This window comes from Cariama cristata, unplaced genomic scaffold (genome assembly GCF_000690535.1).
Source record: "Cariama cristata isolate BGI_N322 unplaced genomic scaffold, ASM69053v1 scaffold10526, whole genome shotgun sequence".
NCBI lineage: Eukaryota > Metazoa > Chordata > Aves > Cariamiformes > Cariamidae > Cariama > Cariama cristata.
In genome coordinates, this window is record NW_009621568.1 from 74,135 (window position 1) to 91,362 (window position 17,228).

The following is a 17,228-nucleotide window of genomic DNA, read 5'->3' on the forward strand; positions in this document are numbered from 1 at the left end:
GGTGGCAGAAACCTGGGATGGGTGCTGGTACCGAGGCACAGGGAAAGGGAGGTGACATCCCAGGGAAAGGCTATGCTGGGCAGAGGTCCTCTGTCAGGCTGATTCAAGTGGGCTTAATGCAGTTCCCAACTTTGAGGGAAGGCAATAATCCCAGAGGAAGGGAGGTTTACCTCTGCTCAACATCGGTTCCTCTTGTATCCTCTTCCATGGAAAACTCCAAGGGTGCACAGGGAATCGGCAGGGCCTTCAGGCACTGCACCACGATGCCTGACACGGGCAGCTCGTGCCCAGGCTTTACCACGCTGCCGGCACCGCACACAGGACCACGGCATGGCCCCACAGGCAGAAACCCACTGACAGGGGGTGTCCTCCCTCCCTCCCGCCTAGTAAGATGTGCCCCCAAGACTACCTCTCCCCCCCACCCCTCACCTGCAAAAGGGCTGTTGATGCCTGCACAGCCCCTGTGCCCTCACCCATGAGCAAGGTCCCATGGCCCCCAGCCCGGAGGTCCCTCCTGCCAGCGCTGCCCGGTGCTGGGATGCAGAGGAGGGTGATGATGGAGACAGCCTGAGCAAGGGCAGGATTTCCATAGCTGCTATTTCAGACATCAGTATGAGCACTAAGGTGCCTCTCCCAATTTCACTGCCACTACATCCAGCAAGAAGCTAATCGGATCATCTGCACTGCTTATTTTAAAATCAAAATTCATGTAAGAAGGTTATATTTGTTCCGAAGAAATTAAATAAAACCGACACCGTGAGAATTATTTTTTTTTCTCTAGAATTATAGCAGAGGTGTCTTTGGACAGAAGTGCATATTCTCATGTGAATTTATTCAACAAGTTTTTAATCTTTAAATATAGATTTAACACATTTTTTACAGGTACATATACAATATAGCTCATTTAAACTTGCAGAGAAAACTCTCTACTGTAATTTATACATATACATGAAAAGCCTAGTTCAACAGCATACTTAAGGTAACATACCATGTCGTGTGCAAAGTTTCAAATGTTAAAAATCTCAGACTGTACATTCAGATTTGCAGAACTTATCAACCTCATAAATTAATAAAAGCTTAGATTTAAAACTATGGAAGACAAAAAAGATTAAAACCATTTAATATGCCATGTGTGCTATGTTTGAGACAAATATTTACAGTTGTACCTCAAAATGTGTACTGTTACCACAAGAATTGTTACCACTATAAAGAGCCCCGACAGGAACTTAAGATACTCCTACTTTTCCACCTAGCAAGTGCATTGTGACCGATTTTTAAGTAGATGGAAATAACCTTCAGTGACTTAAAACCTCCCTGCGGTGATTGCCAGTGGCCGAAGAATACTGGGATCTTTCTAGGTCTTGCAGTTCACACTCAGCTGGTCACGTTTTTGAGGGTGTATGGGGGTACCCGTAATACTGGCCACCTGAACTGGAGAAATGCCCACCGCTGCGCGCCAGCATGGTGGAGAACCCCTCGGGCAACCACGGCCATCAAGTAGTTCAACAATTCCTCCATACAAAAACAGTCACCAAAAAGAAAATAAACCACCAGTATGCTTTAACTTAACAATTTGCAACTGTGTCTAAGAATCCATGGTTCACAAATCAAAGTCAGATCATAGAGGTCCCCCTTTAGTTCACGGTAAAAAAACATTTCATTTGGACGGGACAGAGCAAATTCACTACCGCATGCATAATATTAACCCTGTTCTCAACAGTCAGATGCTCTTCGCACACATCTGCTTAAGTCAAACCACCTGTACCTATGTTCTACAAAAGCAAAACTAGACAAAGAAACACAAAATTGAATTATGAGTGTTCAATATTCTTTTTTTCTCTCCCAAAAATTCAATAGATACATAACTGTTAAAGATGCTGAAAAGTACAGTCTTATCACAAGAACATCCTTAGTGCAAACATGGACATTTAACTTTGATTTATGGCACGTGTTCCAAAAGTACATACATTTAATGTAAACTTCAACACTTGCTAGATACAGGTTTCAGCCTTGGGACGCTTTGGGACCCTACGTGATTGGCGACAACCCTGAGTTGTCAGTTTGACCTGATCCAACCTCACTGAAATCGAGGGGACTGACCGCAATGGGCTGGAGTCAGACCCTAAGTGCAAAAAGAGGATCTTTAGCGTTATTGCATCTTCGCATGTGAGTCGGCCAGATGATGCTCTTACAGAACATTACATTCACATAGCTGAAGTAGATATTTAAGAGAAATCCATCTATAAAATCAATTAAGCAGGAAATACACCTTCTTTGTTTGGTTTGGTTTGGTTTTTTTTTTTGGTTTACCAAAACTCAACTCTTTTATTTGCAACTTCAACAGTTGTTAGCTAATAAGTAGGTAAAGCCTTCAACCTGTAGAGGAAATTTCAAGCATCTAAACAAAGTGTCAGGAAACTGTAGTGTACTTCTCTGATGAAACGTGATGGATGTCATGGAAAAACAGCAGGTAAAATTAATAAAATACTGTACTTTCCATAGGAGAAAAAAAAGAAAGAGCAGAGAATGGCTTTCCTTTATGACTATGAGAAGCTGCTTAGGACCCCGGTCCTGTTCAGTGCAGATGAAGCTGTGGAGGTCTGTGAATGTGATGAATAGTACAGGACAACTCCAACTATTGTGCTATTTCTCTGTAACACTTAGTTGAAAGCTTCCAAAGAGCATCGAAAATAGGATGCTACTAGTTCACCCTTAATTCAAGGGGAACTAAACTTTCTCGTGTTACACAGGGCAGCATCTATAAAGTAATGAAGAATGATGTTAATATTAAAGCATCTTATTCCAAGAAATACATTGTTCCCTGTAATCACGTAACATTTGTGTCACATAAAAAAAAAAATAAGTGCACTCCTGCAGTTCTTCCTAAAAGCTGAACTCCCACTAGTTTCAGCGAGAGCCTTGCCTAAGGCAGGACCGCAGGGTTTGACTCATTTCCATCATCTATCACTTGATTATCACAGCGCGGCCAGCTGATATCTTCTCTATACCCCTTATTGTGTCAGGCTCAAAATGGTTTTCTACAGCAATACTAAATATCTGTTCTGTGAAGCTGGCTGGCATCATAGGTTGTGTAAGGAGACCCTGCTTTACATTTCAAAGGCCAAAAAGAAATCAACATTACCTTTAATGGACCCTGCATAAATACAAAAGCCTGTGGCTGCAATCATTAAAGTGCGTGAGTAATAGTGCAAACAGCTGGGCTGCATCTGCAAAACTCCAAGTGGCATTTTAAACAGAACTTAGGCAAAACCTGCGCATTTCAGCTAACATGCTTATGCCAGCCTGCAAGAGCTCAAGAGTTCAGCCACGTACGACACTCTTTATCGGGCAGATTCAAACCACATGGCCTAGGGAGCCACGTAAAGGGTTGCCTCAAGCTCATGACAGCCGAGAGGACGATCCCCACCGCCCTGGCCAGCAGGAGCACAGGATAGCAAGCTCCGTCCTTCAGGCACTACCAGTGGGGGAAACCTTTACTCAGCTTTATTGCATGAAGAGCACATACAGGGGATCCCCTTAAGGCTTGGAAGAGATAATTTGGCAAGTGGGGTGTTAAAACAAACTAGGAGAGGGGCCGGGGTGTAGAACAAGAGCCTGCGTCCTCCTTAAATCAAGCGGGTGGGGGTGCCTGCCTTGGCACAGAGCATCCTTCCATGCCTGCTCTGAACGCTCCTTGCCTTTGGGCTCAGGGCAAATTCTGCCACATAACTTTTTTGCTGTTTAAAAGAACTTCAAAGTTGTAGCAATATTTCTTTTATATAAATAATAAGTAAAAGTATTTACCTCTGCTTCCATTTTTCATTTGAATCCCTTTTTTTATCCAGGCTACTCTATTTCCTGCTCTCTCTAAAAGAGAACAGTCTCATGTAACCTCCACGCAGCAAGTGGGAATTGGATACTCGCCCTTCTCTCTGCTCAGCTCTTAAAGGTCAGGTGAAAAAAGCTGAAAATGCTTTGGCCCCATTTTGCTTGGATGTGAATATTCAGGAGCAAACAGCATGTTTCCTTTTGCTTGCATCTGTTTACCATTGCTGAGAGAAAAGAAGAGCAGGGACAGAGCTTAACCTGGATGAGAGTGGAGGCTGTGGTGCTGCTGGACATGAGCACTGTGTCACTGAAGTAAAAACGAGTCACGCATCTCCTTTGGGTTAGGGCAAAGACCTCATTTCTGCCCTCCCTGCTCTCCGTTTGCCAAGAAGTGGGTGCTGCAGGGCAGCTGAGAGGCAAGATGCACAGATGCTGTCAGTGCTCTGGCACGTTAGCAACCAGGGGACTTGCAGAAATGTTTAGTCTCCTGCCCCACTGTGCAAGAGGAGTTGGGATTGTAACACTGCAGCCTTCACCTTCCCCAAGATGTGTGTCTTGCACAAGGGAAATGAAGAGATAATCTTGCATTTCCTTGTTAATTCAAATAAAAGTCAAGTCAGTTAACCAGGCAATGCCTGATCACTTCAGCAAGGCAGCTTAAACTAGCAACACGCAAGTAAATCTCAGCAGCAGCTGTTTTCTGAATATTGCTTTTTCTGAGCAGAGTTTGCTCCAAATCTTTTCCATTTTGAGACCTGCATGTTATCACCTGCGATGCAAAACTATTCCTACAGCATACACATAAAAAAAAAATCCACCATGGATTTGCACAGGAGACAGAACAAATCTACTCAGAAAGCAGCAAGAACTAATCTCAGAAATTATAGCTAGAGGCACACCAGAAGGAAAACTTGTTTTCAAATTCACCTCCAAGCCAGTCATCTTCCCCCCAAAAAAACTCCTGGCTGATATCCAGGCCAAGATTTACAAAAATTTTAATAATGTTTCCCCATCACCACCACCTTTGCAAAAGCAGATTTGGACCAAAATACTTGTTTTATCAACAGTTACATGGCATTGCCAATAGTAACCACTCACCTATAAGGAAAATGACCTATGCAACCAGGTGGGGAAAGGAAGAAAAAAATCATCTGTGGATTCGTTTGGGTGTTGTAAGTTCAGCTTTACACATAGGCTGTCCCTCAGCAGGCAGGGTGCAGGGGGACGGTGGATTTGCAAAGCTGGCAATGGTGGGGGAGTGGGACATTGACCAAATACACATCTGATAACTTAAAATGGGCAGCAAAAAAAAACTTCATTATGATTTGCACTGGCTCAACACTGGAATAATTAGCAGGAGGGGAGAGGAACCGCTTGTAAGCATAAGATATCAGCCATCCTGTGGTGGGAGGTTTTTGTTAGGGCCACAGTATAAATCCAAGAAAAAACATTAAGGTAAGGGAACCATTTCATCTATTCAGCTAAGGGCTTTGCACTGAAAAAAACCACAATCTCAGATTTGTACGAATTCTGGTTATGAAATTCTATGATTGGAGATATATTTTTATTTATTGTGGCAACCTGGAGCTTAGCAATAACAGAGGCACTACCCCTGCAAAGGGCCAGGACTGCCTCTGCCCCAGCTCTGAAGCGACTCCAGCACGCTCTAAGCTCTTGGGGACCCACTACATATTAATCAAGTTTACTCTGTTTACATGCAAAACAGCATTTCAGCACAAGCAGTTAATAATATGTGTGGGTTACTGCGCTCACTCCTGCCCCTACTTTGCTCCTCAAGCTTGGCTGCCTAATTCTCCCTCTGCTATACTGGAGCAAGAGCTCCATCTTCTGAAGAAGCAGAAAAGAGCCCAATCCAGACTGCATCCCCCAGCAGTCAATGGTACAAAGCCACCTGCAGTATAAAATGACCAGTCTGCAGAAGAAAGGGAATTGCTAAATGCAAAGGTACTGTTTGAAAATGGGTTTTCAGAGTGCAGTTGTCCTTAGGGCTATAAGGACACATCACGAAAAAGTTCTAGGAATAGCTCTAGGAAATAGCAAGAAAACATCCTACATCATCCTACAATATTGCCTGGAGTGCATGTAAAATTAGAATCATGCCTAGAGACTGCATACACAATCAGCAATCGCAGGAGAGAACAGAGTTAATCTTAACAGGGAAAAGAGAGCCTCAGTGCTGTGACTAGACCCTGGCAACACAACTGCAAAGTGTCTGGGCAGTGGTGCGAGACTGACGGGAGGAGCTCTCTGTGGTTTCACCTTGTGAAATTCTCCTTAGTTTGTACTCAACAACTTTGTAAACCAGCCTGGAGCTGCGAGTCTCTAGGCTTTGGGGGATATGACCACTGATAAAGCAAACCAGTGCTCAAAGTTTGCCAGCACCCTGTTTTCAAGATGCATTTATGGCTGGAAAAACCTCCTGCACAGGCTGTGGTCCAGGACCCGGCAAGATGTGATAACCAGACTTGCTGAGAAGACAACACGTGGTGCTCCAGAGCACGCCAAGGGGAATCCTCTCTGCTGCACTGCTAGCCCACTACAAGCTACCCCTTATGTAAAGTCAGAAAACTTCCAGCCTCTGAAATCTGACTGCCCTGCAACAAAGGGGATAAAAAATACCTTCCTGTATAGGAAGGATTTCACTGAAACATGCTGGAAAACCATCAAGAGCTGACTGGAATCCTAAGCCTTTCCGAAGGCTTCCTTCACGTTCACCGAACCAATAGATTTTGACAAAAAGGAAGTATTTAAAAAGAAATACAGTTGCAAAATCTGTTTCATGTGGTCATAACTACTGGTTTTGGGTTTTTTTAAAATACACTAAATCTATGTGGGTTTCCTGAGCTGCTCCCATCACAAACCCTGGTCTCCCGTTTCCAGTGGACTGCACGGTGATGAGGCATGGAGCGGTGATGCTGCGTACATGGCAAGGGCGACAGGCTGCTCTTAAGGCATTTTCTTGTGTCATCTGTTATGCTTCCCTGTCTAATTCTATGTACATTTACGGCTAGAAAATGAGAAATATGATTTTTGAGACTAGAAGCCTTCTGCTGAAACCTGGTAACCTGTTTATTATAAACTTTATTCTAATGAAGGATTAACAGGCAGGCGGCAATGAGGGCAAGAGTGAGGCAGCAGAAATGAAGTATTGCCTTTAGAGTGCTGGGGGTCAGGCCACGACGTCTTTTGCAGCAGGAGGAGATTTTGCCTAGGTACCTCCTATTCACACGGGGTTTGAGCTACAGCAGCGAGTAGGCAAAACAGTCACGGGAATCCCTGGTCAGACTCCACCTCTTCTCCCCGATCTTCTACCCAGTGCTCTTGCAAAGAACTCTACGTTTTTAAATGCTTGGGTTTAATTTACTAGTGCCTAACGTCACAGAAATGGCTTAAGGTGTTAATAAATAAAAAAAGCTTAATCTACTATTTTTGCAGGCTTTTTGGAGTAGCTGCTTTCTGTTTTTTTCCTGCAGAGGCATATGCAGCCAGATTTAGTACATCAAGTGTAATGCAAATGGCTTAAAAGACCTGATTGGAGTTATGAAATATTTCTGCTAGGCGTGCTATATGATACCTGCGACTTTGGCATTCCGAAATCTGCAGTCACCGACCACTATCTGCAGACTGTGGACAGGAATCCAGCCTTCTTTTCTTCTGTTTAGGTTTTTCACCAACCTTTGAAGGACAATGGCGTTAGCAAAAGAAACAAACCAACTCAGGAGCAGTTTGATATGGGCACACTCAACACAACTGTTGCTGCAACCAACAATTTTTTTCAAACCAGGGAAGCATTTTAACAGGAGCTGGGCATGCATTCAAAGTATTCTTCCCACCTAAATTTAGGAACCTAATTAAACAGCCCACATTGGGAGCACAGCTGCCTTGGGCCCCTCTCTAGTCAATGGCGAGGAACAGGACTCTCCAGAGCACGTGTTATCCTGCCTGAGACCTCCGGAGATGCCAGTTTTCCTCCACTGACTACCGATGGAGCCATCTTTCCTTGCTTCTCTGCTATTGAGCTAGACTGGGAGAATTAATTTAGTCAGGGTACTGTAAGTAAATTCAAGCCAAGATTTAGGCAGCTGGAAATACTCATACTCATAAATGACATCCCTCTGTCTCATGCCGTGAAATTTGTGCTAACAAAAAAGCTTGGTGTGAGAAATCTTTGCCTGGCACTAGCCAAAACCATGATGAGAGGCAGTGAGCATTCAGCAAAACTGAGATGTTTACATCTTGCTTTTGCTGACAACAAACGGAATTTTGCAAAATGCAGTTGGACTAGAAGATCATCATAGGTCCCTTCCAACTGAAATATTCTATTCTATTCTAATTTCCTTGAAGTGCGAGGGCTGCAGATGTCGGCCAGGAATCCTCCACGGGGCATTTGTGTCTGTGCATTTACGGGCTAGTGCCTGCACAAATCTGATCCATGGTCCTGCTAATCTCACCCTTCCCACATCCCGAACAAGGCACCAGCGCGCTGCGCTCTCTCCTACTGAGATCCCGAGCTGGCTGATGAGAGCTAGTCAGAAATCAACCTGGGAAGGAAAGATAGTCAGAAATCTCAGCCAAATTGCTGCAAAAATCAGAAGAGGGCACGCTGCTCACTGAGACAAGGAGACTAATGGTTCAACAGGCAGAAGGCTGGGTATGGTGATTTCCCAGGCAACGCTCCCAGCTATAAGAAGAGAACCAGCTGTGAAGTGTTATCTTCCGAGCCACAGCTTTAAATACAACAGAAAGATGGTCTGCAGCCATTAACCAGTTAACACCTGTCCAGCTGTTTGAGGGAGGAAAATGTCTTGCAATTACTCACTATTGCCATTAATAAGCCCAGAGGAACAAAGCCAACAGCTGAGTTGGGGTGGGCAAAGGGCTCTCACTGGAAGCATCATCTGAAGTGGGAAGAGCCTGGCAAGAGGGGCTGTGAAGGTGTTGGTAAAACACAGCTCGCCCAGACGCCCATGGCAAGGGAAGTCCTGACATGTTTTCCCAGGCCAAGCCAGCGCGCATGGCCTCTAGTCTTGGCAAGGGAATGAATTCTTTAGCTTTCTGGAATACTCTAAAACTTAATCAGAAGCTGCAACGAGTGTATCACCAGGCAAGCGAGGTTGCACGGGACCGCCTTGCAGGCTTTGAGAGATAAGGCAAAGTAATCCTAAAATACCTACCACTGTCCCTCACCATCTTCATGCAAAAGCTGAATTTCATCTCCATTTTTCACCAGCAGGTCCTCTGATCCTCTCCTCTTGCAGTCTGCAAGGGCTTTATATTTTCCTGGAGACTGTGGTATTAAGAAAAAAATTATCTTATTTAGCTACATTTCATATCACGCAGCTGTTATTTCTGACTGCCGCAGGGAATGTGACAGAGCCCTATCAGCTACCTTAATTAAAATTATTTCAAGAAACTGTGGCTGAGACTTCTCATTCCCCAAAATTGAGATATGGAAAATCTGTGAGACATGGACAAGATACATCCATTATCCCGTGAAGCAAAACAAAGCGAGACAACCAAAAACGGCAGCACCCCGAGCTTTGGGGCTATTGCATCTCTGTACTAACCAGCTGGTTCCCATCCTCCTCCTCGGTGTCCGAGCAGTTGGAGAGGTACTGATTACCCGACCACTCCTCCAGCCCCTCGCAGATTTCCAGGGACTGTGACATTCCTGGCCAGCCTGCAAGACAGTGTGCAGCTCAGGTTAGGGGTACCCCAGCACCCGCACCCTGAAGGAAGGGTAAGGGTAAGGGTCCGTACTTCTGTGAGGCTTGTTCTGGGGGGACAGGAGCCCGCTGTCCAGCATCACTGGGCTGGTGCGCTCTGAGTCGTTCTCTTCTGAGCTTATGGAGGCTCGCTGCTGCTTTCTGAATGATAATAAAAAAGAAATCACTCTTAGTTTTACTTTACGAATGAATGCAAACTCCACTACATGAGGGTTTGTAAAACAGGGTCAGAAATAATAGTGGTACTTTTTAATGTACCTTTCTATAAAAGTAAAGGACTCGGTGACTGGTTTTAAATTTTGGGGGAGAGGAAATAAAATTGCTACGCCATCTCTTAGCATCATCTTTGATCTCTGTCTCCACTTGCAGAGGAGCTGCAGCTCAGGCCGTGCTGCCAGGCGAGCGCTCGAGGGTGCCCCTTACAGACCCCATCCCCAGACCACCACCACCGAAGGACCAACGGCAGCACATCCCTCCTGCCTCCTACCCAGAGGTCACGGACAGAAACGGGGTGAGGGGAATAGCAGAGAGCCAGGATACAGCCAGAAGGCACTGGGTGCCCAGTGATGGGAGGGTACCGGTAAGAGCCTCCGGTCCAGCTCCTGGGACTCACCCATCGCTCAGCTGGGAAGAGAGTGGGAGCTGGTCCGTGCATGAGCCCGGCTGCTGCTTCTCCACTGTGGGGAGGTCAAACACCAGCTTAAAATCCATTTTTTTATTAGTAACCATCACACTTGAAGCATTATTTTTAAAGTTAGACCTTTTGTACAACCCAGTGTTTTCTGTTTAGAGAAAAACAGACCTAGGGACTCCTGCAAAGCGCAGACTTAGTTATAATTAAGATGGTATGTTAGCACAAATCCAATAGTGAGCATGCCACTGAAGACTCTAATACGCTTAAAACTAGGCATCTGCTATGTATCTTGTTGAATTAGGCCTAGGATAACAAATGTGAAATAATCTCCAAAGTAATGACCAAAAAAAAAAAGTACTTCTGTAATTCATTTTCACGTAAGCATCTGGCCTTTACTGCTCTAAGTTATGTTATTTCCCTGTAATGTAAGACCTCACTCCAGTATTTCGCTACTAGGCTGCTTCTGAAAATCAATTCTCTGGTAGGAATTAGTGGATTTGAAGATTAGCAATGTGAAAATAGGAAAGATTCTACTGCAGAGTGAATGCCACAGAGAAACTGGTCAAATGTACCTTTTATAAGCTCCTGCTGCTTGAACAAAATTTTTCTTATTTCATTCAACCATGCCATCTTCAGATCTATTGTTTGGGCCTGGAAGAATAGAAAACTGTCTGAATTTTTAATTAAGAATCATCCGTTATAAGATATGAATAAAATCTTACTTTTCTGTGCTGTAATTATCTGAAATCCCCTTTTATCCAAAGCCACCACTAAATTTTAACCATTCTTGATCCTTTAAAATTGATGATCCCCACTACACCCAGGCAAAACACAGTAGAAACTGTGGAGCCATCACTGCAATGCAAGGAGGGCAGGCAAAAGCACACGTGTGCATGCATCTTATCTCTTTCACAAAACACCCAAAGAGCCAAATCTGCCTTTTGAATATATGTCCACTCTGCTACATATATCTGCTTTATGAATTTAAGTTGGCTACTGCGTTGTAACATGGAGAAAAAATGCTGGGCAGAGGACCTATTTAAAACAAAAAACATCAACCAACAATATTTTCACAATGGGTTTTCCTGTGATTACCCTGTTAGGCAAACATTTCACCTCCATAAATTTTTACTCAAAATGCTTCAAAAGGAAAAACAAAACAAAACAAAAAAACAACAAGAAGAAATCGGGTCATTCGGGCTACTATTTTGTAGGTGAGTCGAAAGACTACTGGAAATAGCACCACGGAGGCTAAGCCTCTGCTCTGGGAGCAGTTCTGACATCTAATTGTAGAGGAGCATATGTGGCCCATGGCCATGGAAGCATGAGGCCCATTTCTCAGCTCAATTCACATAAGCTATTAAGCACAGTAAAATCTTTTTTTTCAACTACAGGTCTATTTCAGATTTCATTTGGAATAAAAGGTTCTATTTCCAAAGGCAATTCTGTCTCCACTTTAAGATGACTTCTAAAGTTCTGGACTGGACACCAAGGACCAGCCGCTGGGACAGCTCTGTGAATGCTGACATGGGCAAAGAGGAAGAAGAAATGCAAATTAAATGTCTGATAACGCCGTAAAGATCAATGGGAGGCATTTCCTTAACACTGTTATGAGGATGTGCAAATATCCAGAATTTTGAAGCTACAGACCTGCACGACATAGACCTCTTCTCGCCCACTATACCAGATTTCAAATTTCCGATGATCTCCTTTCACATTCTCGGTTATTCCAACTGCATTCATCTGCAAAAGAACCAAAAAATTAAACATACTACAGATCTCTCCCTCTTCCCTATGATTCTAGATGTTTTGCAGCATGTTAAAACAAACCTGTTTTCACCCAATTTAACACGTTTCACCAACTTTAATTTCAGCAGCAACTAAAAGTCATTATCTAACTTCTAACTATCTATCTCTCCTGACTTTCTGACAGCTTGCTGTATTTGCAAAAGCTTTCTGAAATCAATCAATGGACCTTAGGGGACTTTTCATTTGGGAATCAATGGAACTAACTGAAAAGTCATCTCATACCTTTTTCAGCATGAAATTTCTCAGATGAAGCATATGAAGCTTTATAAATGCATGGCATATTATTTTTCTACATATAGTATTTCTGCCATATGATTATTTACTCACTGAATTCTGTGATTCATTCTTTCAGCGATCTTTAAAACCCATTTGTGAAGTCCTCAGCTCCTTTAGGAATTTCATTTTAACGACTTTTGGTCCCTGACCATCCCTGTAGATGAGACATCATCCCAAGGTTTCCAAAAGAAGGGTTAATTTTTGGATATACAGCCTGAGCTGCCATAAACCTGCCTTTCAGGAAGCACGCAGACCTCAAGCTAGACGTGGCTGAATGCTGCTGTACCTAGGTACCCGTTACCACAGACCACTTTTGATAAATTGGATGGAAATGCCAAAGGCCCAAATAATCCAGGATCTGCAGGATATGACCCAACTGAATCAGTAGCTCAAACTACGATTAGAGACCAAGAAACTCTTCAGCAACAGGAGACCTCTGACCTACCTGCTGAAAGCTGAAAAATGCTTTAATACCTGCTGTCGCATAAACCATCTTCTCACTTAAAGCACAGTTTGCTAGCAATTTAACGGAGGGTCAAAAATAGCTACAGTATCCCACTTACATGTTTTGAAACAGATCTAATAATAATGGTATCATCTATCATAAATTATTGACACAGACTGCACTAGATAAATCAGTATAAATACAAATAAGGGCTTAGAAATAACATTTGTTTAACATTGCTGTTCTTCTTTGTTAATATGTACATCCTCAGAGCTTTTGGTCTGAACAACTATGAGGATTTACAAATTAGGTGACCTGGGCAAACTTTCTGTTCCTACTTACTTTTTCAAATGTTGGCACCCATTTTCAGTGACTATGAACAGCCTCGGGAAATAGGAAATTAGTTGCTAATTAGCTTTCCTCATTTCTTCACTGGTATGAGCAGCTGAGCTCTTATGAACTTCTGAGAAAATGTTTGCCTCCAGATGCAGAAAGGTCTATCACTGAACAGCAGTCAGTATTTCCTAGTTTTATTTTATTTCATAAAATTTAAAATAATCCTGTGCAGTACAATGTCTTAGAAAGTCAGATTAGGCTCTATTCTGATTTTATGAAAACTTAAAAAAAAAATTAAAACTTAAAAAAATAATTTATGGAAGATGTTGAAAGGGCAGCCTAGAGAATGCCTTATCCGTATTCTGCAGTTTCCAGTTCTGTGCATCTCCACTGGCATGGCAATTTATACGTAAGCTCCTACAAAACTGCCCAGGCATCAAGCTGTTAGAAATTATAGACAATCTACTATGAGGATGTGAAGGAAAGTGTCAGGAATAGACATATTTAAGGTTTCATTCATGTTAGTGTATTTTGAAATTCTATTTCTCCCCCTGACCAGGATTTACTGTTCCTCAGCTGTTGGTTCACTGCAATGCAGACCAAGGTGAGTTAACATAAAGCTCTGGGACGGTGTTCATCTGCATCGCCTTCCACAGCGGTACGAGGCAGACTGATTTGCCTGGCATTGCCGTGAGGCATGAACCTGCATCCTCTAAGTTACTGAATTGCAGCTGAAGCGGTATTTACCACTGGATATTTTACATGGTATGTAAAATATTACCCGAGGGGTTCTTTTGTTTGTTTTACAGATGTCCAGCTACATGCCTTCTACCCAACAGCTTCTGAATCCCCAGAAAACATTCTTGCAAAGAAAAATAATTTCCTGATACTGTCATGAATCAAACAAATGTCAAGCTCCAGAAACATGATTTCATTGTCATGACAGCAATTCTGAAAACAGATGCGTGTGGATATAATCCTGCAGCATCCATGGATTCTCTAACCCCAACCTCTCAGTGTGGCAACACAAACAACTGGAAAATGAGTCCTCTCGAGGCAAAGAAAAACCCTGGCCACATTGCCTGGACTCCTGAGCACAGGATTTTCTCCTCCAAGCAGGCTGTCCCCATGCCACCTCTTCAGTTCTTTCAAAAGCACGTATGGTAAAACAAGTACTACAGGGAAAACAAGCTCTCCAGACAGAAAATGATGCTGTTTGGGAAAAACATTGAAGTACCTAAACATACGGCGTGGGATTTGCTTTTAATACACAATTTGTAACATGCGCTGGAGCTGAACAGACTTATCTACTATCACATGGCTTTCCAACTACTCGTGGCATCTCCCTCCCCAGACCCCGCCGAGATCAGGGACCTGCAGCATCTGGCCCTGAAGGCTCTGCCTCCAAGTGCCCATTTTTTTCCGTTCTAAGATATACCCATATCGGGATTTTATTTATCAAGAACACCAAGGCAGAGTTCTGAGACAAAATGCTGATGCTAGAAGTGTTCATCACACGCAGTATGCCAGAAGGTCTCTTTTAGAGGAGCAATGTGGGGTTTTTAATCGATAACAGTCAGCATTTATAGGCTTAGGACAGTTGTTTGTCCCACACATTCTGCCATAGGCTATATCTTCATCTAATAATTGTACTTTTAGCTGCAGTTGGAGCCTGCCAAAGCAGAAAGGCAATGAGAGAGGAAGAAGAGTTCTCTCTGCATCCTCCAACAGCCTTTCGTGGGCATGGCTTTTCCATATGAGGCATTACAGCCCTTATTAGCAAAAAACAAGCCACTGTGTTAGAGGAAAAATACACTCTGGATCTGCAGAGTTATTGGTTTGCATATACGTGGCAACAGCCCCAACTAAAAAGTCCTTACTTTCAAAAAATGCTTAAAACTGTAAGATGAGGTTTTGTCATATCCATCTCCATGCTCCTCTCGCTTCTTGCAGAAGACCAAGGCTTTCTCGTACAGGAATAGATGCCTTTGCATTGGCTTGAATCTGGCAAGATCCTTCATTTTCGTCGGACCTTTTCTGTGTCCTGTCCAAACACTGAAAGATCCTTGCATCAACACTTTCCCCAGTTCGCTCAGGTCACCCTGGTGAGAGTATGACAAATAAAAAAAGAAAGAAAAAGACGTCAATTAAGATGTAAAAGAAGACTGTTCGAACAATGACGGGCGATGGGGCCAGCTCTGTTCCAAGGCACGTCACTCTAAGAATAGGTTCTTCCTGGAAGGATCAGATGATCTTTTGGGAGTGATGGCATGGTGCCAGGAGGGAAGCAGAGGTCTCGGACACAGGGCTACAGCGAGGCTGTGTGAAGGGATACAAGTCAGTAACTGGAAGAACTAGGAAGACAGGAAAACTCTCCAGCTCCTATGGAAGTCCAGGTCAAGGGCTCTGGCTACTTCAGTGGGAAAGGGCTGATGAGATTTGACCCTCAGCTGAGGTCTTGGAAGATGAACTTCCCAAGAAGGCCAGGACTGGGACCAGCAGCTTAGAAAGCCATCCCTTCACCCTTCCCTGAGCCCTAGGAAAGACAACCACTTCAGTGGGCAAAGATCAAAATCAGCCTCAGAGAGCCTTCAGTTAAATGTTGAATGAGAAATGGTATGAAGACACCCCTGGTGAATTATAAGGTGAGCCATCAGAGAACTAAGGCGCATGCTGGAAAAAAAATACTCTCAAGAACCACAAGGTGGCAAAGTGTGGGCACTACGCGACTTGGAATATGTCCTTTGGATGCGGATATTTTCCAAAATCCCGAAATCAGATGGAAGACTGTCACCTGTAAGACTTTCTTGATCCCATTCTCTCTGTAGCTATTCTAGTACAGTTTTAAGCTCATACATTCTGGGACACTATCCATTCCCAATGCATCATCCGGCCTTGTGCAAGGTCTCTCATTACCCAAATCTACTCACATCATATCCTGTTATTGAAATCTGATGCATAGAGTCATTGACTGACTTTAGCAAATCCAACATTGCAACCAGAGCTTCTTGAAGTTCCTGAACTCCATCACAGCTTGTGCTGTACTTTAGCAACTCCTGAAAATAGAAATGGAAGAGCACGTGTTTGCACTTGAACAAAGCAGACTTTCCCATCTCACCCAAAGTTTCCAATGCCAAAGAGTAACCTACGCTGCCTAAGTTTCTTTTTTCACGTGTCATTGGAAAAAAAGACTCACTCTAAACCACAGTCAGTATGAGGCGTGGAAAGATCACTGAAGCATGGCCCATTTGTTCTGGGTTTCCTTAAGGATGGTGTCAGGTTATAGAGCGGCATCACGCTCATCTGAGTTCTTTGTGTTGTGTTTTCCTGCTTGGTAAGAAATGGGAAATAAGGCTCAGGTTTTCCATCAGCTGCCAATACGTCATATACACCTTCAAATGAGGTTGCACCAGATGATTGTCTTCAGACTGGCAGACACAAGCAACCGAATTTATAAAATCCAGAGCCTTCAAGTCAATAAGTGAAAGACAGATTAGGGAATTATACCATTGATACAAAATTACTTTCACTTCAGATCTCCTGTGCCCACTTACAGCTTCATGTGTACTCATCTCTCATTCAGGAGGCTAGAAGGTGGGGTTCAGAAGCCACTACGCCAGTGTTACTGTCACTTTACAGAGTGGGAGTAAGAGCACTGCCCTGCCTCAGGTGGAGGACACAAGAATAAATGCATTAAAGATGACAGGCACTATAACAACCTGAGGAGAAGAAGAGATGCATCAGTATAATATATTTCATTCATCATACTCTTATGATCATCTCTGGTTCAGTTTTCTTAGAAGTGCTTCTGTCGTTTTGCATCTCTGAACAGATTCAAACAGTCTTTCTCCCCTTAAAAAATGGCTTGTTAAAAACACTTGTTCCTTTTTCAGGTATGCAAATTTTCATCTTCACCAAAAGTCACTACCGAGGGCCAACGTAAGCAATATGTAATCTAAAGCTTGGTGTTGATTTACAGGTAACCTTTAACTGAAAAATAAAACAAAGTGGAAAACAAATCCGTCTCCTGATGTCCTTTCAAAGCAGAATATGAAATACCTTCAGAAGTAACTGGTACTTTGTCAGGCGCTGCACTGGTTTGAGCAAATAGGAATCCAGCCCAAGTTTGTGCTCTAATTTCCTTTGGCATTCC

At 43.3% G+C, this 17,228-nt stretch overlaps 1 protein-coding gene across 1 annotated transcript in view; it reads right to left on the reverse strand.

The window, feature by feature from the left end:
- Nucleotides 1–1,951: 1,951 nt before the first annotated feature.
- The window catches only part of MCF2 (MCF.2 cell line derived transforming sequence), a 35,053-nt gene continuing 19,776 nt past the window's right edge, over nucleotides 1,952–17,228 (reverse strand). Inside the window, exons 17-27 of the mRNA XM_009702012.1 lie at nucleotides 17,135–17,228; nucleotides 16,006–16,131; nucleotides 14,956–15,177; nucleotides 11,860–11,952; nucleotides 10,782–10,860; nucleotides 10,189–10,252; nucleotides 9,610–9,716; nucleotides 9,417–9,529; nucleotides 9,024–9,136; nucleotides 7,424–7,524; nucleotides 1,952–2,758 (exon numbers count right to left, since the gene is read on the reverse strand). Of these exons, the coding sequence (XP_009700314.1) occupies nucleotides 2,718–2,758; nucleotides 7,424–7,524; nucleotides 9,024–9,136; nucleotides 9,417–9,529; nucleotides 9,610–9,716; nucleotides 10,189–10,252; nucleotides 10,782–10,860; nucleotides 11,860–11,952; nucleotides 14,956–15,177; nucleotides 16,006–16,131; nucleotides 17,135–17,228 (1,153 nt within the window). The 3' untranslated portion in view covers nucleotides 1,952–2,717. The remainder of the gene's footprint in view (nucleotides 2,759–7,423; nucleotides 7,525–9,023; nucleotides 9,137–9,416; nucleotides 9,530–9,609; nucleotides 9,717–10,188; nucleotides 10,253–10,781; nucleotides 10,861–11,859; nucleotides 11,953–14,955; nucleotides 15,178–16,005; nucleotides 16,132–17,134) is intronic.